Below are 26,041 nucleotides of genomic sequence, written 5' to 3'. Positions count from 1 at the left end.
TAAAAGGAGATTTTGGACCTGGTTGGGTGGCTCAGCTGGTAGGAGCTTCGTCCCATACACCAAAAGGTTGTAGGTTTGACTCCTGGTCAGGGCACATACCTAGGTTGTTGTGGGTTTGGTCCCCAGTTGGAGCATGTACAGGAGGCAACTGATCTATGTTTCTCTCTCACATCGATGTTTCTTTCTCTTTCTCTTCCTTCCTCTCTCTCTAAAATCAGTAAAAATATATCCTCGGTTGAGGGTTTAAAAAAAAAGGAGATTTTGTTGTTTGCCTCGGTAAGGAGACATGATACTTTATTCATCATTTGAATCAGTATGCATTCTTATTTTCGTAATTAGAATTCTACAGACAATATCTTAGTTTATCACTTATTTTTTATTTTCGTACTATTTGAAACATTTTCTTCAGATCATATAGGAGCATAAAAGCATTTTAATTAGCCCAGCTGGTGTAGTTACTGGTTGAGTATCGACCCATGCACCAAGAGGTTGCTGGTTTGGTTCCTAGTCAGGGCACATGCCCAGGTTGTGGAGCCAATCCCCAGATGGGGGCATGCAGGAGGCGGCCAATTGATGTTCTCTGTCATTGGTGTTTCTATCTCTCTCTCTCTAAAATCAATAAAGGAAAAATATTTTTTAAAAATTTAAAAGAATTTTAATTATATAATTAATTGATTAGTCATAATTCTAATGTCAGTCCCAAAAAAAATGAGAATAAAAAATACTACCAAGCCACTCAAAATAGAAAAGAATATAGAAAAATAATTTTTATGGGAGGAGCTGCAGGGGCATCACCTCTTTCTGCTGCTTCTCCCCCCATACCTCCCCAGAGGACCTGGGGGCTGTCCAGTTGCCTCTGCGTCCTGGGGTCTTGGCCCACTGCTACCACTTCTGCAACCCAGAGAAACACTAAATCAATATGTGTTTAAAAAAAAAAAAAAAAAAGAATTTATAAAAAGCTGATTAATAGAATGGAAAATATTCTATAAGGAAAAGTTAAAGGGGGTACTGTGGTTCTTTAGCTTGGATAGTGCAGAAGTGCTTAGCTTGGATAGTGCAGAAGTGCTTACTAGTTAATTTGATTACATTATTACATAAACATTTTAATGAAGGGGGGGAATATTGCATTCCTGTTTTATTTATTTATTTATTTTTATTTTTTATCCTCACCCGAGGACATTTTTTGATATTTTGGGAGGGAGAGAGAGAGAGAGAAACATCGACGTGAAAGGGGCACATCGAGTAGTTGCCACCCGCACAGCCTAATCTGGGCCTCTGGGCCGGGAACAAACTGCAACCGAGGTATGTGCCCTTAGCGGGAACCGAACCAGGGTCTCTGGGGACCACAGGCCGACGCTCTAACCGCTGAGCCAAACCGGCCAGGGCTGCATTCCTGTTTTAAATAACAAGATATAAGAAAAGACTTAGGAGAAGTGAACATTGAAAATGAAAATTGGCCCTGGCCGGTTTGGCTCAGCGGTTAGAGTGTCCGCCTGCGGTCCGGAGAGACCCGGGTTCGGTTCCCGCTGAGGGCATGTGCCTCGGTTGCAGTTTGTCCCGGCCCTGGTTGGTCATGCGGGTGGCAGCCACTTGATGTGTCCCTTTCACGTTGATGTTTCCCTCTCTCTCTCTTCCTCTCTCTCCCTCCCACTCTGTCTGTACAAAAATGGAAAAATGTCCTCGGATGAGGATTAAAAAAAAAAAAAAAGAAAAGAAAATGAAAATTGATTGCCTACTAATAAAGTAGCACACGATAATGTTGAGATAAGATATGAGTATCCAGCCTTGGTGGACCATTAAGAAGAGAATAGTTAATTCCTCTCCTGAATGATTTAGACCAGGTGTCACAAACATAAAAGTTTAGGGATCATATAGATAACATAATGCTTATATCAGTTAAGGATATGACAATTAGAAATGATTGGGGCCTGAGAATGGGTTATTTGTTACCCTCTTGCTAGATATTCACTTGCTAGGAAATTATTTAAGATTTCTCCTTAGAGAGTTAACATTTTAAAATTTGGATATAAAATTTGGAAAAGTAGGATAAAATTTAGCCATATATTACTGTCACAAATCCAATTAGATCAAACTGCCATTTCCCACTTCCCTTCAATTTTGTGGAGTTTTTATATTAATATTTTATCACATTAAGTTTTCTAGTAGTGTGTTGTTTACTTGAATAAGAAAGTCATTTTACCAAAATGTAAATGGATAATTAGCTTTAAATAAGTATTATATGTTTCATTTCATTCTTTATGCATTTAAGTCAAGTTTTATAGAATGTTTTAGAACTAGCAAAAATACTTCAAAAAATGATCATCATTATAATTAATTTATTCCACCCATCAGCATTTTTCATTTAAAGTAACTTTAGAATGTTATCTTGGTTTATTTTTAAATGAGATATTTATTCTGACTCCTATTCTTAGTAATTTAAAATAATTTGTTCTAATAATAATCTGTGCTTATAAATTTTTCATTTGAAACTTTGAAGAAGTGTGCATATATATTAGTAAGGTCTGACTGAGTTAGGCAAAAGTTTGAAGTATGACTAGAATTTTCTTGGGTTTTCCTCTGATAAAAGTTTGAACTTACCTAGAATTTCTTTGCCTTTTCCTGACTATCTCTGGTACACAGTCACCCTAAGTATTCCTCATTGTTCTAGTCCATTCATAACCTGGTCTTGTCTATTGAAACTTGCTTACATTGTGTCCCCTTACCTCTTTACTAGGTTACTAATCTGATGAATCAAGTCTTTGCTCAGTTATTCATTCATTCATTTACTCATTCAAGATGTGTTGAGACCTTCCCATGATATAGGCATTGAGGATTATAAAAGAGTGATATCAGGTTTCTCTATAAGGGAGTTGATTTGGAAAAATCAAATACAAACTGAGGAAATATAATTGATTAATTCAGTAAATATTTATTTGGTACCTACTGTTTACCAGGTGTTGTTATTCTCCAATTATGGACTTGCAGCAGTGAATAAACAAGCAGTTTTCATGCCCTTGTGGAGTTTATATTCCAGTAGGGGAACTAACAATAAACAAATAGGTATATAACACATCTTTTAGAGATAAATATTTGAAGGAAAAAAACATACCATAAAGTTGTCTGTCATTGAGTTAAAGCAGCTGGTCTTTGGTACCCATGTGTGAATGAGTCATTGGTATCTCTAGTCAGCCTAGAACAATTCTCTGGGGAAGGAGGAGCAGCTCTGAGTCATTAACAACTGGGGGATGGATGTATTGATACTGTAATGGGACATCATAGTGTTCACTAAACCAGGATATCCCCCCCCCCACACACACACAAATTTTGTCATAATTTTCTTGGTATATTTGTGAAGACTAATGCCACCCTGTAACAGTACCTTTTTTTTCCAGTTCACTAGATTAAAGTAAAATGAATTAAAATATGTGATAGTGCCACAAAAAAAAAAGCATTATACATATTTTAAAAAAAGAACCAAATGATAATATTTCTGAGATTTTTAATTTGTGTGATTAGATTTAGAAATTTTATAGTGTCAGTTGAGCTTTAAGTAGCTTTATTAAGTGTTCCCTTTTCGATGGCTCTTTCTTTTTGCATTTCTTTTTTTTAATCCTTACCAGAGGATATTTTTCTATTTATCTTCAGATAGTGTGGGAGGGAGAGAGCAGGAAAGAGAGGGAGAGAGAGAAACAGCGACATGAGAGGGACACATCAACTGGCTGCCTCCTGCAAGACCCTGACCAGGGCTGGGGATGAACCACAACTGAGGTACGTACCCTTGACTGAAATCAAACCCATGACCCACTGGTCTGCAGGCCGATTCTCTAACTGCTTAGCCAAACCAGCCAGGGCACACTTATTTATTTTTTAATATACTTTTGATTTTTTAGAGAGATAGGAATATCGATGTGAGCCCTGGCTGGTTTTGCTCAGTGGTTAGATCATTGGGCTGAGGTCCAGAGAGAGCCGGGTTCAGTTCCTGCTAAGGGCACGTACCTCGGTTGCAGTTTGTCCCCGGCCCTGGTTGGGTCGTGCGGGTGGCAGCCACTCGATGTGTCCCTTTCATGTTGATGTTTCTCTCTCTCTCTCCCTCCCTCTCTATCTGAATAAAAAATGGAGAAATGTCCTCTGGTGAAGATAAAAAGAAAAAGAAAAAAAAAGAAATATCAATGTGAGAGGGAAACTTCCTTTGGCTGCCTCCTGCACACCCCCTACCAGGGATCGAGCCCGCAACCCAAGCATGTGCCCTGACTGAGAATCCAACTTCTCAGTCCATGAGACAATGTTCAATCCACTGAGCCACACTAGCCAGACTCTTTTTGCATTTTTATGTTTTGTTATTTTTTTCTAGTATCCTTTACTGCTGTTGGAAGAACTCCCTCTTTGTATTTCTTTTACTGATAAATTCTTTGAATTTTCTTTTTCTGAAATCACCTTTATTTCATTTTCCAAACATTTTAAACTGTGAATCGATTACTTGGCTGGTATATGTTTCTTTCAGAATTTTAAAGAAGTCATTTCATTGTCTTTTGCCATTCATCATGTCTGTTGAGAGTTATCTTTCAGTATACTGATTGTTGCTTCTTTAAATGTGTTTATTTTTTCCTCTAGCTGTTTAAAGATGTGGCTGTATGTCTCTCATTAATATTAAAACTTTTTTGGTTGTTATCACTTCAAATGTTTCTTTCTTATTTTCTCTCTCATTCTGGGATTTCAATTTGTATGTTAGAATCTTTCAATGGATTCCATATGCCCCTTATACTCATTTCTATAAATTCAACCTTTATCTCTGTTTTGGTTTGGATATTTTCAGTTAACTTCTTTTCTAGTTCACATTTGCTCTGTTTTCTAGTTCACATTTGCTCTGAGACATCAAGTACTGAAAACATTTGGGAAATTTTGCTATGAGGAGCCAGGATACTAGAGGCAGTAATTGGGCCATGTGGGAATAAAGAGAGGGGCTTGCTTGTTTTTATTTTGTTAGGACATATTACCAAGTTTATGTTATGATTGGAATGATTCAGTACAGAGAGAAAACTTAAAATTCTGTGAGGAAGAAAAGGAAGATGATTTTTGGATAAAAGCCCTTGAGACTATGAGAGAGGACATAATCCAAAGCACAATTGGAAGTATTTTTCTTTGATAGGAGTGGGACATAAAGAGGAAAGACCCTGATTTGTATATATCAGTATTTTTTTGTGAGGTGGAGTTCTGGCTTGACCAATAGAAAATATGCAGCAGCTATAAGTTTCTAGACTCTTAAACTTTGGGTGTGTGTGTACGGCATATGGGAAAATTATCCAAGAAATCGAGAGTCAAATGAAAGAGAAACTGTATTTATAGCTACCTAATTCTGTTTTGTGTGTACCCTCAGTGATAGCTACCTTTATCTCTTAGAGTACTCAAAGTATTATAATAAACTTGCAAGGAAATATTTCTTTATATGATTAATTAAATGTTTTTGTTATAAAGTTAACATTTTTGTACTGTGTTTTTAAATGTAGTTAATTCCTTATAGTGCATATAAAATTAATTCTGAATTTTGAATAGAAAATCAAGTTTTCTAACATATTTATCCACATTTTCTTTTGCAGTTTTGTGAGTACCAGAATAGCACAACCATGTTTCGGAATAGTCTCAAGATGCTTCTTACTGGAGGGAAATCAAGTCGTAAAAACAGATCAAGTGGTAAGTGACTATGGTACATTTATTCTTTGTGATGTCTTAGAAAAGGAAGTTCTTTTAGGGATCTGAATTAATACTACAGTACTTTATGTATTTGGTTTTTTTTTTAAATCCTCACCCGAGGATATTTTTTCCATTTTTTGTACAGATAGAGTGGGAGGGAGAGAGAGGAAGGGAGAGAGAGAGAGAAACATCGACGTGAAGGGACATATCGAGTGACTGCCACCCGCACGACCAACCAGGGCCGGGGACAAACTGCAACCGAGGTACGTGCCCTTAGTGGGATCCGAACCCGGGTCTCTCCGGACCGCAGGCCAATGCTCTAACCGCTGAGCCAAACTGGCCAGGGCTGTATTTGTTTATTAAATGGCTTATTTAGTTTAGGGGGGAAAAAAAGTTTATATCCCCGTAGCTGACATACTCTATTAAGAGGTAGGAACACTTGAATACTTACCAGGAACAGTCAGGTAAAGGAAAAGTATGCGAAGAGAAATATTTATTTCTAATATATGAGAGAGGAATGCTTCTGTGTACTACTTATTAAAAATCTTCTAGACCTAAATTTATTATTTGAATTTATGTGAAATGATTTTAGTCCTAGGCAATGAGACTATAAAAATAGGAACTGTCCTGAAAGGGTTATACAGAAAGTGAAATATAAATTGAAGAATTTCACAGTCACGAAAATAAAGCTTAGAAACCCCCTTTAAAAAAACAAACAAACAAACAAACAAAAAACAAGGGGGTAGGGTAGCTCTGGGCTTTTATAATAAAAATAAACCTAAGCCTGGCTAGTGTGGCTCAGTAGCTGAGCGTCAACCCATGCGTCAAGATTTCACTGGTTCGATTCCAGTTTGTGGGCCAAATCCCCAGTGGGGGCCATGCAGAGGTGACCAGTCAATGTTCTTTCTCATTGATGTTTCTCTCTCTCTCTTCTCTGTCTTCCTCTCTCTCTCAAATCAATAAAGAATAAATAAATAAATACACAAATAAACCTAAAATGTACAAAGGTTTTTTTTTTGGGGGGGAGAAATATTAAAGAAAAATGTACTAAATGTTTGTTTTCTGTTAATGGGTAGTAGATATTTATTATATATTCTTTTAGTATTTTCTGAAAAGTCATAACATTATTTTATGTTTTGTTATTTTAAAATATTAGATAAAACTAGTTTTTAATCATTTTATAACAATTTAGTGACCCTTTAGAATAGTGTTGTGCCCTGGCCGGTTTGGCTCAGCGGTTAGAGCGTCGGCCTGTGGTCCAGAGAGACCCAGGTTCGGTTCCCACTAAGGGCATGTACTTCAGTTGCAGTTTGTCCCCACCCCCGGTTGGGTCATGAGGGTGGCAGCCACTCGATGTGTCCCTTTCACATCGATGTTTCTCTCTCCCTCCCGCTCTATCTGAATAAAAAATGGAAAAATGTCTTTGGGTGAGGATTAAAAAAAAAAAAAAGAATGGTGTTGTAATGGTGGATGTATTTTATAAATTTGCATCAACCAGTACAATAACGTATGACCACCCCCAAAGTGGTTCATTGAATTGCTTCATAAAGATTTTGTAGTGCTTACTGTGTTTAGCATTGTGGTACATGCTGGGGATAGTTTCCTCTCTCAGGGAGCTCAGAGTCTAATAGAGGAGAGAGATTCCTAAACCAACAGTGTTAATACAGTTGGAGGATAAGAGGGAGGAGAGGAGAATGCAGATTGAACTTTGAGGATAAGTATTTGTTAGTTGTCCACATAGAGAAAGTAGAACTTGCCAATATATATAGGAGACTATATGATGTATTCTAGCAACTGCAAAAATGATCTCTTCCTAGAACCTAGGGTGGGTTGGAAGTTTCTAAAAAGAATAAATGGTTAATCACTCATTGGTTAATGATGTGTTTTTATACCCTGCTAAAGAATTTGGATTATATCCTTAAGGCCACAGGGAGCCTTTGCAGGGTTTTAAGCTGATGGGTAAAAAAGATTTTAATATCTAAACTCAGTAACCCTATCTTCAGATTTATTAAATTTCTGGAGGAAATAAGAGTTTTATGTTAAAATTGAAATTTGATTAAATCCTATATGGTCTTTTCCCTGCTTGATTACATTTGCTGTTGTAGCAGTTAGAATGGTTAGAATTACCAAAGACCCAACTTAAAGCGACTGAGATATGAAATAGATTTATAAGTTCACATAATAAAGAATTCTGAAGATATGTTGATTATATATATATTTTTTTATCCTCACCCGAGGACATTTTCCCATTTTTTTGTTCAGGTAGAGTGGGAGGGAGAGAGAGGAACAGAGAGAGAGAGAGAAACATTGATGTGAAAGGAACACATCGAGTGGCTGCCACCCGCACGACCAACCAGGGCCGGGGACAAACTGCAACCGAGGTACGTGCCCTTAGCGGGAACCAAACCCGGGTCTCTCAGGACCGCAGATCGATCCTCTAACCGCTGAGCCAAACCGGCCAGGGCAAGGTATGTTGATTATAGATACGTTAATTCTGAAGCTTAACAACATCATCAAGGACTCAATTTCTTTCCATCTTTCTGCTTTGCCATTTTTAGCATATTGGTTTTTGTTCCTACTTGTCCTTACATAGCTGCAAGTGGACTGTCATACCTTCACCCTTCACATCTGCACACAGTATTATTCAGAGACTGGTGGAACAACTGGCCCTTTCATGAATCCATTTTTAAGATTAAGATAAACTTTTCTGAAAGCCAGCTTCCCTGTTTTCTATTTGCCTCACATCCCATTGACCAAATTATAGCATATAACCTTTCTTAAACCAATTAATAGAGTTACAATTATTGTTATTAAGATTCATTTACTAATTAAGGTTCACCTCCTGAAGCTAGGGAGAGAGCCATCAAATATATCTAAAGCAAATAAATACCTGAAATAAAATCAGAGTTCTGTTAGCATGAAATAAGGGGTTGGGTATGCAATTAGTGGAGTCTGCCACTTTGTTTTATTAACCTGACTATGGTTTTTGTTTGTTTATTTTTAAAATTAGCAGTCTTTCTTATACCAAGAGCTGGAAAGATAAGCCCACATTTTCCCCCAAAGAGAAAAGGAAGGACCTCCTTATGTTTGTCAGTAATACTAATATTTTGCTATGATGTTTGTAGGTGATACCAGAGTTGTTATGGTGTGAATCAATTTATTTGAGTCTTACCCATTTTGGAAATTTTTAAAGACTTGATTTCTGACCTGCAAAGCTGAGGAATGGGCCCTGAACCATACATAGGATTTCACTGTGGGAAAAGCCTTGTTTAGAAAACAAACCAGGGGGGCATTCTTTTCTAGTCTGGAGTGAGAGTAGATGGGAGATTTGCTCTTACTTAATTTTTCTCCTGAATATATATGTACATATATGTATATGTGTGTGTGTGTGTGTGTGTGTGTGTATATGATATGAAATTTTGTGCGTGTCTGTAAGGAAGCAGGTTTTTCAAACTGAAGTATTTGTAACAGATTTTTCTAATTTGTTTGCTGTCACCTTTCATTTTAACCACAAAAGACTTGGCTGCTTGAAAAGGGATGTTCAAGTGAGAGAAAGAGAATATTGAAGAAAAAATTAATTTTTTCAAATAGTGCTTGGATGTACCTATTTGCTCTAAAAATTTACCTCAAGCCTCATCCCCTTACTTCTGATACTGTTCGTATACAAGTTGGTTAGTGCACTGATTTCTTGACTCAGAATATTGTATTATTTTGCCATCCTTTTTTGTTTACATCTTGAAATCTTATGGCCAGACTACTAGTGAATCTCCTTTCTGTTAACCTTCCAATCACTTCTTACACTGAGGCGTAAGTACTATTAGATAATATTTAGATACCTGTTCCCTCCCTTCTCTCTTTTATGTCTTTTCATCCCAGTGATCACCTATGAGCCAGGTAAAGTACTGAGGAATAGATACAGTTTATGTAGAGGTATAAGACAGTCCCTGCCAGATTATACACTATGGTATAAGTAAACCAATGCTATTAAAATGTAGTGTGAGAAGTATTATGATTAAGTTCTGCACAGACACACACACAAGAAGGACTTCATCTCAGATTGGAGGGAGTGAAACAATTCTGGGAGGAGGTAGTGACTGTCATCTAGCCTAAAGAATAGCCAATTGGAGAAATAAGGAAAAGTAAGTGTCAGGCTGAGGATACAGCAAGTATAAAGGCCTGAAGTTGTGAGAGAGCTCAGTACATTTAGTGAACTACATACAGGTTACTTTGGTTGGCTCCCATTTCTTATATCTTCTTCTTTCTGCATGTTTATTTTATTTTCTGATTTTACATATTGGTTTTCTCTGCTATTCTGTTCAAATGGTGGAACATAGCTAACAACAACACTTGACTTTTACGTAGTCCAGTCTAGGCACCCAGAGGAGTATACTGACTCAATTATTTTGTTTTTAAATTCATACACTCATAAGTAGGTAACGCTGGCCTAACTTAGGTCTGGTATCCACCTTGGACAAATCAATTATCCTTTGGACCTAAGGTTTAGGTAAGATCTGTGATTATCTCAGCTTGGGTTAGGTACATATCCAGTGGAAATCAAATGTTGTAGAAGGAGGGGGTAAATTAGTAGATGGTTGGTAAGGAACAGTTCCCAGAAAAAGGGGTAAGTGGGATGGTGGGCAGGCAAAACAATACATGTCATCTTTAGGAGCTATTACAGCATCATCCAGGTGAAAGACAGTGAGGGTTTGAACTAAGGGGTAGCAGTGGGTATGGAGAGATGTCAAGAAAGAATCAATTGAACTTGGTTGATTGTATGTGGGTCAAATGAAGGAGGAGCCATAGCCTTATTTACTTATTTACTCATTCACTCAACAAAAATATTTACTGAGTGCTTGCTGTGTTCTAGATACAGTTATAGCTACTGGAGATAAAGCAGTGCTATAGATCAAGTTATTGTCCTAGTCATGTAGTAACTCACAGAACTTATTCAAGGATGACAGCCATGTTTCTGGCCTAGGTGACTGGGTGAATTGTGGGTGCCATTGATAGGAAGTTTGAGGAGAAATGTAATAAATTTATTTCTGGAGATATTAAGTTTGAAGTGATGATGGAATATACAGGAGAAATTAGGTATATGGGTTTAAGGGCCCAGAGGATAGGGCAAGTAAGAAATCTAGAATTGGAAGTCATAACCACAGAATGGAGTTTGAAGTTTTAAAAACTTTCTCTAAGATAAAATTACTTTGTGTGTGTGTACAGTTTTATGAATTTTAACATATGTATAGATGTGGTAGCTACCACCACAAATAGTGTGCATGATGGTATAGGTTACATTATGATATCCCTTTTCAGTCATACCCTTCTACCACCCCTAATTCTAAAAACCAACAAGCTATTAGTTTTCCATCCTTGTAGTGTTTTTTATTTTTTTTAAGAAAGGTATATAAATGGAATAATACAGTATGTAGCTTTTAAAGACTGACTTCTTTTATTCAGCTTAAATGCCTTTGAGATTCATCCAAGTTGTTGTATCCAGCAATAGTAGTTTGTTCCTTTTTATTGCTGAGTGGTATGACATTGTATGGATGTATTACAATTTGTTTATTCATTCATCCACCACAGAACATTTGAGTTGTTTCCAGTTTTTGGCAATTACGAGTAGAGCCAATAAATAATCATGTACAGGTTTTTGTGTGAACATAAGTTTTCATTTCTTGAGGGTTAATGCCTACGAGTGAGATTGTTGGATTGTATGGTAGGTGTATGTTTTAACTTTAAAAGAAACCGTCAAACTATTTTTCAGAGTCGCTATACCATTTTCATTTCTGCCTACAATGTATGAGAGTTCCAGTTGTTCCACATCCTTGCTAGCCTTTAATATTGTCAATATTTTTTAAAAATGTAGCCATTAAATAAATGTGTAGTGGTATCTCACTGTGGTTTTAATTTGCATTTCTCCAATGTCTAATGATGTGGAAACTTTTTGTGTGCTTATTTGCCTTTCAGATAATCTCTGTGGTGAAGTATCTGTTCGGATGTTTTGCCCATTTTTAAATTAGGTTGGTTGTTTTCTTACTGTTGAGTTTTGAGAGTCCTTTATATATTCTAGATTCAGGTTCTTTGTTGGAGTGTGATTTGCCTATTTTGTTTCTCATAACAGTGATCTTTATAGAGCAAAAGTTCTAAATTTTAAAGTCCAATTTATCATTTTTAAAAATGGATCATGCGCCCTGGCTGGTTCAGCTCAGCGGTTAGGGCGTCAGCCTGTGGTCCAGACAGACCCAGGTTTGGTTCCCGATAAGGGCACGTACCTCGGTTGCAGTTTGTCCCCGGCCCTGGTTGGGTCATGCGGGTGGCAGCCACTCGATGTGTACCTTTCATGTCGATGTTTCTCTCTCTCTCTCTCTCTCCCCCCTCTCTCTCCCTCCTGCTCTATCTGAACAAAAAATGAAAAAATGTCCTCAGGTAAGGATTAAAAAAAAAAATTTAAGCCCTGACCGGTTTGGCTCAGCGGTTAGAACGTCAGCCTGTGGTCCCCAGAGACCCAGGTTCAGTTCCCGCTAAGGGCATGTACCTTGGCTGCAGTTTGTCCCCGGCCCTGGTTGGGTCGTGTGGGTGGCGGCCACTCAATGTGTCCCTTTCACATCGATGTTTCTCTCTCTCTTCCTTTCTCTCCTTCCCGCTCTATCTGAATAAAAAATGGAAAAATGTCCTTGGGTGAGGATTAAAAAAAAAAAAATCAACAAAGAAAAAAAAATAAATAAAATAAATAAATAAAAATGGATCATGCTTTGGATATCATATTAAAAACTCTGCCTAACCCAGGTCATAAAGATTTTTCCTATGTTTTTTCCTAAATGTTGTGTAGTGTTATAGATTTAGTTTTATGATCCATTTTGAGTTATTTTTATGTACAGTGTGAGGTTAAAGTTGATGTGTATCTGTTTTTTTTACATATGGATATACAATTGTTCTAATACCATTGTTGAAAACACTGTCCTTTCTCCTTGGAATTCTTTTGCACCTTTGTCAAAAACCAATTGGCTGTCCTGGCTGGTGTGGCTCAGTTGGTTAGAGCTTCATCTTGTGCACATAAGAGTGGCGTGTTTAATTCCTGGTCTGGGCACATACCCAGGATGTGGGTTTGATTCCTGGTTGAGGCACATGTGGAGGGCAACCAATCAATGTCTGTCTCTCTTTCTCCCTTCCTCTCTCTGAAATCAATGAAAAAAACAAACCAGTTGTCCATATTTTTTGGGTCTGTTCTGCATCATCTATTCTGTTCCACTGATCTGTTTTTATCTATTTACCAACACCTCACTCTCTTGTACTGTAGCTTTATAGTTGGTTTTAAAACAAGGTAGTGTAATTCCTGAAACTTTGTTGTTCTTTTTTAAAACTTGTTTTAGCTATTTTAGATCCTTTGCCATGCCATGTAGATTTATTTTTATTTTTTTGCATTTATCATCAGAGTGGGAGGGAGAGAGGAAGAGAGAGAGACACATCGAGTGGTCGCCACCCACACAACCCCAACCAGGGCTGGGGACAAACTGCAACCGAGGTACATGCCCTTAGCGGGAACTGAACCCAGGCCTCTGGTCCGCAGGCGGATGCTCTAACCACTGAACAATACCAGCCAGGGCAAAATTGTTTGTTTGTTTTTTATTTTTGGTATGTGTCCTTAGCGGGAACCGAACACGGGACTCTGGTCCGCAGGCCAATGCTCCAACCGCTGAGCCAAACCGGCCAGGGCCATGCCATATAAATTAAAAAATTTATATCTATAGCCCTGGCCGGTTTGGCTCAGTGGTTAGAGCGCCCGCCTGTGGTCCGGAGAGACCCGGGTTCGGTTCCTGCTAAGGGCATGTACCTTGGTTGCAGTTTGTCCCTGGCCCTGGTTGGTCGTGCGGGTGGCAGCCACTCGATGTGTCCCTTTCACATCGATGTTTCTCACTCTCTCTCTTCCTCTCCCTCCCTCCCACTCTGTCTGTACAAAAAATGGAAAACTGTCCTCGGGTGAGGATAAAAAAAAAAAAAATTATATCTATAAAAACAAAATAAAACCCTTCTGCGATATTGGTTGTAATTGCATTAGGTCTATAGGGAAGTTGGAATAGAATTGAAATCTTTACCATGTTGAATTTTCTAGTGTATAAACATATGTGTTTCCATTTATTAGGTCTTATTTGATCTCTATCATCAGCATTTTGTAGTTTCCAGCATACATTGTATTTGTTTTGTTAGATTTATACCTAAGTATTTTCTTTCTAAAAAGCTATTGTTAGTATATTTTATTATTATTATTTTTTTTAATCCTCACCCGAGGATATTTTTCCATTTTTTGGACAGATAGAGTGGGAGGGAGAGAGAGGAAAGGAGAGAGAGAGAAACATCGAAGTGAAGGGACACATCGAGTGGCTGCCACCCGCACGACCAACCAGGGCCGGGGACAAACTGCAACCGAAGTACGTGCCCTTAGCGGGAACCGAACCCGGGTCTCTCCGGACCGCAGGCCGACACTCTAACCGCTGAGCCAAACTGGCCAGGGCTGTTAGTATATTTTATTTATTTATTTATTTATTTATTTATTTTTTATCCTCACCCGAGGACACTTTTCCATTTTTTGTACAGATAGAGTGGGAGGGAGACAGAGAGAGAAACATCGACGTGAAGGGACACATCGAGTGGCTGCCACCCGCACGACCAACCAGGGCCGGGGACAAACTGCAACCGAAGTACGTGCCCTTAGCGGGAACCGAACCCGGGTCTCTCCGGACCGCAGGCCGACGCTCTAACCGCTGAGCCAAACTGGCCAGGGCTGTTAGTATATTTTAAATGTTGGCTTTTAATTGTCTACTGCTAGTATATGAATATATATAACAATACAATTGATTATTGTTTTTTGACTTTGTACTGTGACCTTGATAAACTCATGTAGTTCTGAGAGCTTTTCTTTGGTTTTGTTTGTTTTTGGTAGATTCCTTTGAATTTTTTAAATGGACAATAATGTCTTCTGAGAATAGAGACTATTTTATTTCTTTTAAAAAAAAAATTTTTTTTGTTTTGTTATAGATGTTTCTCCTTTTTTACCCCATTGACAACCTCCTCCCCATCCCCCCTCCCCCGTCCCCAGCTTTGTTGTCCATGTCCATTGGTTATGCATACATGCATATAAGTTCTGTGGTTTATCTATTCCCACCCCCCCAATCCCTCTTCTGAGGGATGTCAGTCTGTGCCCTACTTCCATGTTTCTGTGTCTACCGTATTCCTCAGACTGTTATGTTCATTATATTCCGTATATAAGTGAGATCATGTGGTATTTGTCCTTCTCTGCTTGGCTTATTTCACTTAGGATAATACTTTCCAGGTCCCTCCATGTCGTCTCAAAGGATAAGAGATCTTTTTTTCTTATAGCTGCATAGTACTCCATTGTGTCTATGTACCACACCTTTTTTATTCATTCGTCTACTGATGGACACTTGGGCTGTTTCCAGATCTTAGCTATTGTAAATAGTGCTGCTATGAACATGGGGGTACATATATTCTTCCCGATTGGTGTTTCCGGCTTCTTAGGGTATATTCCTAGAAGCGGGATCACTGGGTCAAATGGAAGTACAATTTTTAATTTTTTGAGGTAACACCATATTGTTTTCCATCGTGGCTACACCAGTCTGCATTCCCACCAGCAGTGTAATAGAGTCCCCTTTTCTTCACACCCTCGCCAACACTTGTTTGGTGGTTTGTTGATGGCGGCCATTCTGACAGGTGTGAGGTGATACCTCAGAGACTATTTTATTTCTTCCTCTCCAGTCTGTATGCACTGACTAGTACTTCTAGTAAGATGGTGGCTAAGAGTGGTAGGAATGGGTGTTCTTGCTTAGTACCTGAACTCAGGGGAAGCATTTAGTCTTGGAACACTAAGAATGATTGATATTGGTTGTAGATGTTCTTTATCAAGTTGGGGTAACTTTCCTCAATTTCTAGTTTTTATCATGAATGGATGTTGAATTTTGTTAAATGCTTTTTCTGCATCGTGATATTTTTTGTGATTTTTCTTTTTTGAACCATTAATATGATGGATTACATCGAGTGATTTCTAAATATTTAACTAACTTAGCATTTCTAGGATAAACCCCTCTTGGGCACAGTGTATGTGGGGCGGGGGAGAGGGAGAGAGGGAGAGGGAACACACTGGATTTGATTTGCTGATATTTTGTTGAGGCTTTTTGTTTCTATGTTCATGAGGGATACTGGTCTGTAGGTTTTTTGTAATTATTTAATCTACTTTGATATCAGAGTAATTTCATCCTCATAAAATAAGTTGAGAGTGTTCCTTCTCTTCTCTTTTCTGGAAGAGATTGTATAGAATTGGTGTGTGTTTTTTTAAATGTTGAGTAGCGGTAGAATTCACCAGTGAAACCATTTGGGCCTGGAGATTTCTTTTTTGTAAACGTTTTTTAACCACAAACTTAGTTTTTTAATAGTTATAGAAATATGCAGGTTACTGTTTAATCTTAGGCAAGTTTCAGCGATTCTTATTTTTATTTATTAAAATGTGTGTTTAGAATAAGAAGATCAAGTATTTCTACTGACCAGCTATGTAACCTTGAGAAAGGTAGTTTAGCCTTAACTTCTGTGGTCCTTAAAATGTTCATCTGAAAAATTAAAGTTAGACTTATTTGTCTTCTTTAAAGTTTATCATAGTTTTAAAATTCTATAATTCTGGTAGGATAAGAGTGTAAGTGTTTGAAGTTTATGTGAAAGGGTTATGAGTCTCTGTTTCTTGTTTCATCTGTCAGTTTTTCAAACATTGGTTTACTTAGATTCACTTTGCCTTTTTAAGAGATCAGTTCTATATTTTCTTCTTGTAAATGGATTATTTGTTGATGAAAAGGTATGGGTAGAGGCAGGCCTCTTTATGCATTTATACATGACATACTGTGGTATTTGAAAAAATTACTTTCATAATATATGCAAGAAGATGTAAGACATGTCATATGTTAGTTTTTGATGCTATTCTTTCTTTTTTAAAAAAATTATTTTTATTTATTTCTTGTTAAAGATGTTTCTTCTTTTTCCCCCATTGCCATTGACACTCTCCTCCCAATCCCCCCCCACCCCCAGCTTTGTTGTCTATGTCCATTGGTTGCTCATACATGCATATAAGTTCTGTGGTTTATCTCCCCCCACCTCCTTTTTTGAGGTTTGTTATTCTTTCTTGAAAAAATTATCAGTTTAGAATTTATATAATGTTAGAAATGAATTTCTCTTTTGGGGATTATCCTTTTGATTCTTCATAATTTGTTGATTATACTTCTGATTTTAAAAGTCACTCGTTTTTGGCTATTTAATAGAGACAATTTCTGTGTATTTTATGTAAAATTTATTTTTAAAAGATAGCACACTGTTGTGTATCCTGTTCATTTATTGGGTTAAAGCAAAGTGAAACTAGCATACAGATCTGCTGCTGAAGGAAACAGTAAGTTGCAGGCTGCAGCTGGAGGATTTTACGTAGGCACCTGTGGGTTTGAGTGCGTTCAATATACAGACTGCAGTAGGAGGCTGGCACTGCCTCTGCTGACTCCAGTACACTCCTTCACTGCTGTTCTGCTGATTTCTCCACTGTCCAGAAGACAAACAAAATGGTGCAGCACGTACAGGGCATGGGAAAAAAATAACCGTCATTATGACTCAAAGGTGGGTTTGCTATACTGAATAGCAGAGAAAACTGTTTAACGAGATTAAAAGCTTGGATATAGTTCAGTATGTCACATATCCTTAGCTGTTTTAATATTTGATTATGGCCATTTAAGAATGAAAATACATAATTCTGAAATCTGCTTGGCCTCTATATATAGAGGTTTCATATAAATTGCATGTGTAGCATTAATAAATGCATGCATGGTAGCTTATGAACAGTTTTTTATTTGTTCTAAATATGTGTAATGTGTATACATATATACACATTTGCATATACATGAAGGGTTTTTCCTATTAATACTAGACTTTTTTAAAAAAGTAAGTACTTACAGATTTTATATATTTTTTCTGTTGCACATTTGTCGCAGCTTCTACCAATTTCTCTTTTCTTATATTGTTCATTTTATAATAGTAGAGAGCATTACTGGAGCATTTTCTGGTGAGATGGCAAATAAGTAGAATGAACACTGGAGTTGGCACTTATATTTTATTGATGACTATAATGCAGTGTGAGTTCGCATTGCACATAGTCATGATTTAAATGATTACCTCTTTTATGAAAACAGAATGTTTGTAAGAACGGCCATGTTGTAGACAATGAGTATAAAATAAGAAAAGTAGGACAAGTAAAATTTCTCTGTCCTTGGTTTCTTGAGCAATGCTCAGCGTTTACTCAAGACACTGTTATTTTAGAAGTATAGTATAAGAAACAATTGAACATCAAGTATAGAAAAAAACATGGAGGTTTAGTATCCCACCCCCTCCTGGAAAGCACTTTAGTTATGCACTCATATATTTTGGGTTTTGGTGGCAGCATATTACTGGGGAGCTGTTCAGTTGAGACAAGATATATTTACTTAAGCCACACCCAAAAGATTCAGCTTTTTTATGCATTCAGTCACTAGTTTAATCCTGTGCTGATTTGTAACCATCATATGTGAGATGCTTTTGAGTTGTATAAAGAAAGAAAATACTAAATTCACAGGTTCCAGCTTAATGTATTCTTGAAAATCTGAGTTCTATATTAATAGCACAAAACAACGATATTTAAGTTATGCAGCAATAGGTCTGTGTGTGTGTGTGTGTGTGTGTGTGTGTGTGAGAGAGAGAGAGAGAGAATGAATGAATGAATTTGTATGGTTCTAGTACAAGTGTACTGCAAGTATTCTGATCATATAGGTAACATTGCTGCTGGTATAGTAATTTTTGGTTAGTATTGTAGGTGTTAAATTGGGGTATGACATTTAAAGTTCAGATTTTCTTGTTTGAGAAAATATTTGTCCAAGCATTTAAAATGCTGCACTTAATTTTTCTGTGCTTTTAAAAAATTTTCAAAAGATTAAACCTGAGTTTAAAATCTATTTATAATGTTTTAGTCTATACTACTAACATGTTTGTTGTATGTGATAAGAATTAACAACTGTATAGCTGTTTGCCACTGTGTTGGGTAACCTCACCCACTTTACTGTGACAGAAATAATAAGAATAAGCATTAATTTTAGTAGTCTGCAAATTGTTCATATTTTATATTTTCAGAAACTATTTCTTTTAGACAAAACAAATTCACTCTATCTTCTCCCCCAAGAGAAAAAAATTATCCTCTCTTCTGTACTATATTCCTTTGCTTTTATTGAGTACCACCGAAGAATCATTATGGGATTTTGTGCCAGATTTAGTGACCATAGATTGCTAACTATAGAAAGAAATATACTATATTATTAGAATGTTTTATGTATCTAAAATGTTATATAACCCTGATGGAATGTTGCAGATGAAACAAAGAAATCTGATTGGCTCCTCACAAGACACAGCAGACTTGAAATCCATTCTAACCAGAGGCTTCTACAGCAGCCTGGATGGTTAGTTGGCATCACAGTAAAAGCACAATAATGCCTTGGAGACCGGGAAGGGTTTGGAAGAGAAAATGAAGTCGTTAAAGCACTTCAGCAATCCTAATCTTTGAGCAGTTTATTTCCTTGCAGGTTATTTTTTCCCCTTTAGCCTTTTTTTTCTTTGCTTACTGTTACTTCAAGAGAGTGTTCTATTCTCTTAAGTTAACAAACTTTCTAAATAGTATTATTAAGTGAACTACAAAGGAACCATAAAAGGAGTTTTATGTTAAGTTATAGAATGGGTTAATGAATAATATAATTTCAGAACTTATTAATTATGGATGGGTAGGACTTGTTGGGGAGGGGGAGGATGTGATGGAAAAGAGTTCTGAAGAACAGGACACTAATCGGAACTCTTTGGCTCTACCCTTCATCCTATTAAAATTGCATTAGGTAATGTGTCATCTAAGACTTCAGTGATGCTTTGTGAGGGCACATTATTACTGACATTCAAACAGCAGCCTATTGCAAGTCAAAACAGGTGGAGAATTGTTTGCTGTCTGCTAGCTATTAGAAACACCCTTGAGATGTAAGAACAATGTATGTTAGCTTTTATTTATTTATCATTCTTGGCTAGATGGTCTGTTGGAATATACTTGTAAATTATAGTGTCCAACCCTTTTATCCTTTTACAGAAAAATATATAAAATATACTTGTAGTTTATTTTATTAAAATTGAAAAATTCTTACATTTAAACAGTAATAGGTCAACCTCATTTATAGAATCTGGGGGAGGGAAAAATTACAATGAGCAGAAACAATGAGCATTTAAGAAAATAAATTATTTTGAAAGGGAGTTGAGAAGCATCAAAATAAAGCATATTTAAAGAGTAATATATAATGATATAGTCTGATTAAAAACCAACTGTATCTTTAGATTCCATGTCTGTGCCTATTTTCTAAATTATTCGATATTCTAATAGAGTCAGGCTGAAGGCAGCTGGCTGCTAGTGTTACAAGCTGAAAACAAAATGGCTGGCAAGGATTAGTACTGTAAATTTGCGATAGAGAGCTGGATGCAATTAGGTAGGTATCTTGTTAAAGGAGAAAATTACATAGTAAGTTGATGAGAGTGATTCTTGTACGAGATGCTTTTGACAATAAAGAAACATCATTCATTGAAGAAAATGATAAATTTATTACTACATAAAATCAAAAGATTTTATACTATAAATAAATTCATTTTCAACTAAGCAGTAAAAAACATTCTTGTTAATATTCATTTAACAATTATTGTCTTTATAATTCTAAGATCTAGGTAGTTTCTGAGGGTATTTATGAATCTTTCAGATTAACAGTGTGGTTAAAAGAAATAAAAATTAATGCATTCTTAGAATAAGGGGGGAAATTTAGATAAAAGTTTCTGGGAGTTTTATGTATTTGTGATTCTTTAAATTAACATTAGATTTATTTATGAATAATCTTTTAGATTAGAATCTTTTAGAAGGATAGAAGAAATAAAATAATGGGAAAATTTAGAGATAAGAATGAAAATAAGTTTAGAAAATGACAAATCTATAGATTTGTGTATTAGTAAAGATTTTTCTCTGTATAACCATAAACCTTTCTCATGGATTTTTATTAGTTGTTGAAAGATTAAGTGATGTTAAAATTGATAGGCTCAGATAAATTGAGAAATAGCTCAGGAATTGTTAATTACTTAGGTTGGAGATAGCACATTACCCCATATGTCTATCACAGTGTAATGGCTATGTACTATAAGAGGGCAAACAATGTAAAATTGTCATCTCTACTTTTCCAGCATGTTGTATGATGTCCCAGCACTTAGTGGATACCTAGTAACTGATGAAAATAATAATAGCAAACACTTTGTGTGTGTACAAAGACACACACACATACATAAATACATACATAATTATACTCATTTAATTATTACAACTTTACAGGATAAATTTCTTTTTTATTCATTCAGTAGATAAAGAAACAGGGACAGAGAAAAGAAAGTTAAATGACTTGACCAAAGTCATTCAGTAAGTGTTGGAGCCTGGATTTGTGCTTGTCTGGTCCTGAACTTTTTCATCATCTCTTCCTTCAGTAACTGAATGTTAAGATGGTTTAGTATGCAACAGTATTGTTAGCCCTCAGGAGCATACACTGTGTATATAATCTGGTAGAAACTGCAGAGCAGAGAAAACCTTTCTGCTACATCTCTTCCAAAATTGCTTTAACTGACATTTTGTTTTCTAAAATCCTTTTCCTATCACTTAGTTATAGCTGATGGTCCATTATCATCAGCTAATGTAGATGTCATTTCTAAGAGCTATTTAAAAGCCCATAGCAAGTGTATTGAGGAAATTGTTGGAAAACACATGAAGCTTTCTCTGCTCCTCCCCAAAATGGTTGCCAACATCTAATGAACCATCAGGTCCAATTCATTAAAATTTTTGAGTATTTCCTATGTCTTTTCTTTTTTTTTTTTCTATTCTCACTTCTTTATTTTAGGATTTCTTCTTTTGTTACCTAAATTACTATGTCTTCAGTCTCAGCACCCTTTAGTCCATGCTGTAAGAATGAATTTTCATAAATTCCCATAACTTTCAGAATAAAATATGGCATATTTTTTCACTAATTCTCATCATTATAACCATATCTTAACACAGAGGTACACCAATGTAGGTAATATACAGATTCATACAGACAGATTTAGAATTTGGTAAAAAAAAAAAAAAAAAAAAAAAGGTGTTTGAATCTTCTTTATCAGAGATAAAAAATCTCAACATAAATGTATCCATCAACAATTTTTAGTTTAGTATTGTGTGTGTGTGTTTTAAAATTTACTAAGTGTTACCATTTTCTCTGTATCATTCTGCATCTTGCTTATTTTGCTCTTACTGTGTATGGACTAGGTTTTTTTCTTTTATATATTATACAGTATTCAACTTTATGAGCGTATTTCTTTTTTTTTATTTCTTTTTTTATTTTTATTTTTTTTTATCATCCTCACCCGAGGACATTTTCCCACTTTTTGTTCAGATAGAGCGGGAGGGAGAGAGAGGAAGAGAGAGAGAGAGAAACATCGATGTGAAAGGGACACATCGAGTGGTTGCCACCCGCACAACCAACCAGGGCTGGGGCCAAACCGCAACCGAGGTACGTGCCCTTAGCGGGAACCGAACCCGGGTCCCTCCGGACCGCAGGCCGATGATGAGCGTATTTCTTTTATCTTAATTCTCCTAATAGAAATTTGAGTTTATTTCAAATGTTTGTTTTGTTTTGTGTTATTACAAAAAATGCTGCAGTGAATATCCATACACACATATACGAGTTTTTCTAGGGGCTATATCAAGAAGTGGAATTGCCAGGATGCAGGTTATTTGCCTTTTCACTTTTACTAGATAATTTCTCTCCTGTGTTACTATACAAATTTACACACTTCTCAGAAGTGTTTGAGAGTTCCTGTCTTGTTATATCTTTGCCAATATTCAAATGGTCAGACTTCTTCATTATCCCCAATCTGATAGGTAAAAGGTAATATTATACTGATTTAATTTCTCTTTCTTTTATTTCTAGTGAGGCAGAATATCCTTTCATGTAATTATTGGCCTTTCAGATGTCCTCTTTTGTTACTAGCCTCCTCATATCCTGTATGCATTGTTTCTCTTGGATTATTTATCTTTTTCTTATTGATTTATGGATATTCTTTATATGTTCTATTTAAGGTGTAGTAAACTGTAGCCCAATGGGTCAAATCTCACCCGCCACTTACTTTGTGCAGCCTGTGAGCTAAGGATAGTTTTTACATTTATTTCATTTTATTTTTTTTATTATTATAATTTTTTTATCCTCACCCAAGGACATTTTTTCATTTTTTTTTATCCTCACCCGAGGACATTTTTTTATTTTTTGTTCAGATAGAGTGGGAGGGAGAGAGAGAGAGAGAGAGAAACATCGATATGAAAGGGGCACATCGAGCGGCTGCCACCCGCACGACCCAACCAGGGCCGGGGACAAACTGCAACCGAGGTACGTGCCCTTAGCGGGAACCGAACCTGGGTGTCTCTGGACCGCAGGCCAACTCTCTAACCGCTGACCCAAACTGGCCAGAGCTTATATTTATTTTAAATGATTCAGAAAAAAAGATTAAAGAATTATATGAAATTCATATTTCAGTGTCCATAAGTAAAGTTTTATTGGAACACAGCCACAGCTCTGATAGAGTATCAGGTTTGAAGGGGTGAGAGGAAGGTTAGATTTCAAGGTCAGATATTTTGAGTTTGAGGTATATTTGAAACATTCAAGTAGAGATTTCAAAAAGCAGTTGTTATATAGATGGACCTTCCCAGTTTTACACAAATAGATGAATAGGGAGCTCCCTAGTATAATAATGAATTTAAAAGTGGAACATAAATATTTGGGTTGAGAACTGGGAATCATTACAGAACTCTTATTTGAAAATGACTTATTTGATTTTTCAGAAAAAAAATCAAGGGGTTAAATTCTTTCACTTCTGGCTGTTCAAGTTTTTCTCCTTCAGGTCCTAGAATTGATGAAGTACTAAACAGAGGCTGAGATTAAATCAGATTTTAAATGGAATCCTTGGTTAAATTGCCATATTATTTCTTCTTCCCACTCTTTCATCGTCTATTCTCTGTCTTGGTTAATGGCATTATACTCTGTACAATGAAATTCCCAAAATATAGAATTCCAAGGCATCCAAAAATCCCTTCTTTCACTCATTTCACTGATGCAGATTAATTCAACACCTATTTTTTTGAGCACCTACTATGTATCAGATACTGTTCTAGGCATGAGGGGTAGAACAATGAAAACAAAATTATTTGCCCTTATGGAACTTATATTCTAGTGGAGAAGATGGCTAAAATTAAGATAAGTAAAATAAATATATTTTGGTGATAACTACTAAGGAGGAAAATGAAACAGAAAAAGGAGAAAAGTATGTTTATATTAATATGGTGTGTGGGGATACAATTTTAGATACGGTAGGGAGGGAAGACATTGTTCAGAGGGCATATAGGCAGCTACCTGAAGAAGATGAGGGAACAAGCCATACCCATATCTGAGAGAAAAGTATTCCAGGCAGAGGCCTTGATATGGATACATTCTTGGAGTTTTTAAAGCAAGAGGGGAACCAGTGTGCTTCTGTGAAGTCAGAGAGGCACAGAGTAGGAGATGAAGTCTGAGAAGTAATGTAGCTCCGTGATCTAAGGACTTTAAATTTTACTCTTATTAAGATGGGAAATGTTTGAAGGTTTTTGAGAGGAGTGTCTTGATCAGATTTGTGTTTTAACAGAAGCATTCTGATTGCTGTGTTAAGAATAGATTGAAGTCAGGCTGGTACAGAAGTAGAGAACCAGGTTATAGACAAAAGGTGGCTTGGACCATGGTGGAATTACAGTGTGAGAAGTAGTTTGGATATGTTATAAAGATACAGCTGACAGGATTTACTGTTGGATTTTATTTGCAGTATGAGGGGAAAAGAGGGATTAAGGATGACTCCAAAGCTTTTTGACCTGAGCGACTAAGAGAATGGAGTTGCTGTTTTACAGAGATGAAGAAGATTGTGAGAGGAACAGATTTATGGAAGAATAAGTATGTTAAATTTTAAGATGACTGTTTGATATTCAAAGTAGAGATGTAGGGTAGGCAATTGCATATGTATTGAGTTAGTCCATGGACAAGGTCCAGCTAGAGATAATAAATTTGGGAACAATAAGCATACAGATGAAACATAAAACCTTGAATCTGTTTGAGATAACCAAGGGAATGCACATGACAAAAAGTCAGATAAGAAAATTGAACCCTGGAGCACTACAACATTTAGACTTTGGGGGGAAAGAACAAGTCAGGGAGACCAAGAAGGAGGAGCCACAGAGGTAGGAAAATACGGTATTTTGGAAGGTAAGTGAAGAGAAAGCTTCAAAGAAAAGAGAATAACTAACTGCATCAAATGTTGTTGATAAGTTGAGAGTAATTAACTGCATCAAATGTTGATAAATTTAAAAAAATAAAACTGAGAACAGATCATTGGATTTAGTAATGGGCTTTATAAGAGAGCTTAAAAGTATGCATTTTTTGAAATGGTGTAGGCAAAAGCCTGATGGGAGTGGCTTTGGGAAGAAAGGGAAAGGAAAATTAATAGTGATTAGTAGCAACTCTTTTAAATGGGTACGAAGTCTTTGCATTTCTGCATTCCAAATACTTCTTTTTATTCTCAATGTTAGTGCATTTATTCAGGCTTTCCATTCCTCTGTGCTTATTGCATTGATCTCTTTGCCTTTAACCCATCACCCCATAGTGACAATTTATGTACACTTGCCAAATTTATCTTTTGAGAATACTAATTTTTTTTACCCACACTTAAAAGATAAATTTCAAGTTGATTATCTTGATTAATCCTTTTGTGATTATGCCTCTGCCAACTTTTCTACTTTCATATCCTGCCTCTTCCCCATATTTCTGTGCTCTGCCCATAACAAACTTTTTGAATTTTCTTAAATGCATCATGTTCTTTTATTCCTGTGTATCTTTGCAAGTAAAATCTGGTACTCTGCCTGAACATCCTTTCTCATACTTTAGAGAGGCTATTCTAGCTTACAGAATTTTAGGAAACTTTTCATCCAGATGACATCATCATCTTGACAGTATAACTGACAGCCTAGCTCCAAGGAGTAAATTTAGACTAGTTTACTATAGGTTAAACCCTCATCCATATTACTATAGGTTAAACCCTTCTCCATGTTATCCCAGTTTAGTTCACAAAACCCCAAAGTCACCAAAATAAAGTACAATCAGTAATAAACAGAAATGAAATCAGAGAG

General features: G+C 36.4%; 1 protein-coding gene across 1 annotated transcript in view; it reads left to right on the top strand.

Moving 5' to 3' along the window:
* The first annotated feature begins 5,621 nt into the window (after positions 1 to 5,621).
* The window catches only part of TANC2 (tetratricopeptide repeat, ankyrin repeat and coiled-coil containing 2), a 273,469-nt gene continuing 253,049 nt past the window's right edge, over positions 5,622 to 26,041 (top strand). Inside the window, exon 1 of the mRNA XM_036268781.1 lies at positions 5,622 to 5,688. Within this exon, the coding sequence (XP_036124674.1) occupies positions 5,622 to 5,688 (67 nt within the window). The remainder of the gene's footprint in view (positions 5,689 to 26,041) is intronic.

The sequence above is a fragment of the Molossus molossus genome, unplaced genomic scaffold (genome assembly GCF_014108415.1).
Source record: "Molossus molossus isolate mMolMol1 unplaced genomic scaffold, mMolMol1.p scaffold_m16_p_19, whole genome shotgun sequence".
NCBI classification, from domain to species: Eukaryota; Metazoa; Chordata; class Mammalia; order Chiroptera; family Molossidae; genus Molossus; species Molossus molossus.
The sequence above is the reverse complement of the archived record's forward strand: the minus strand, read 5'-3'. Positions and strand labels throughout refer to the sequence as shown.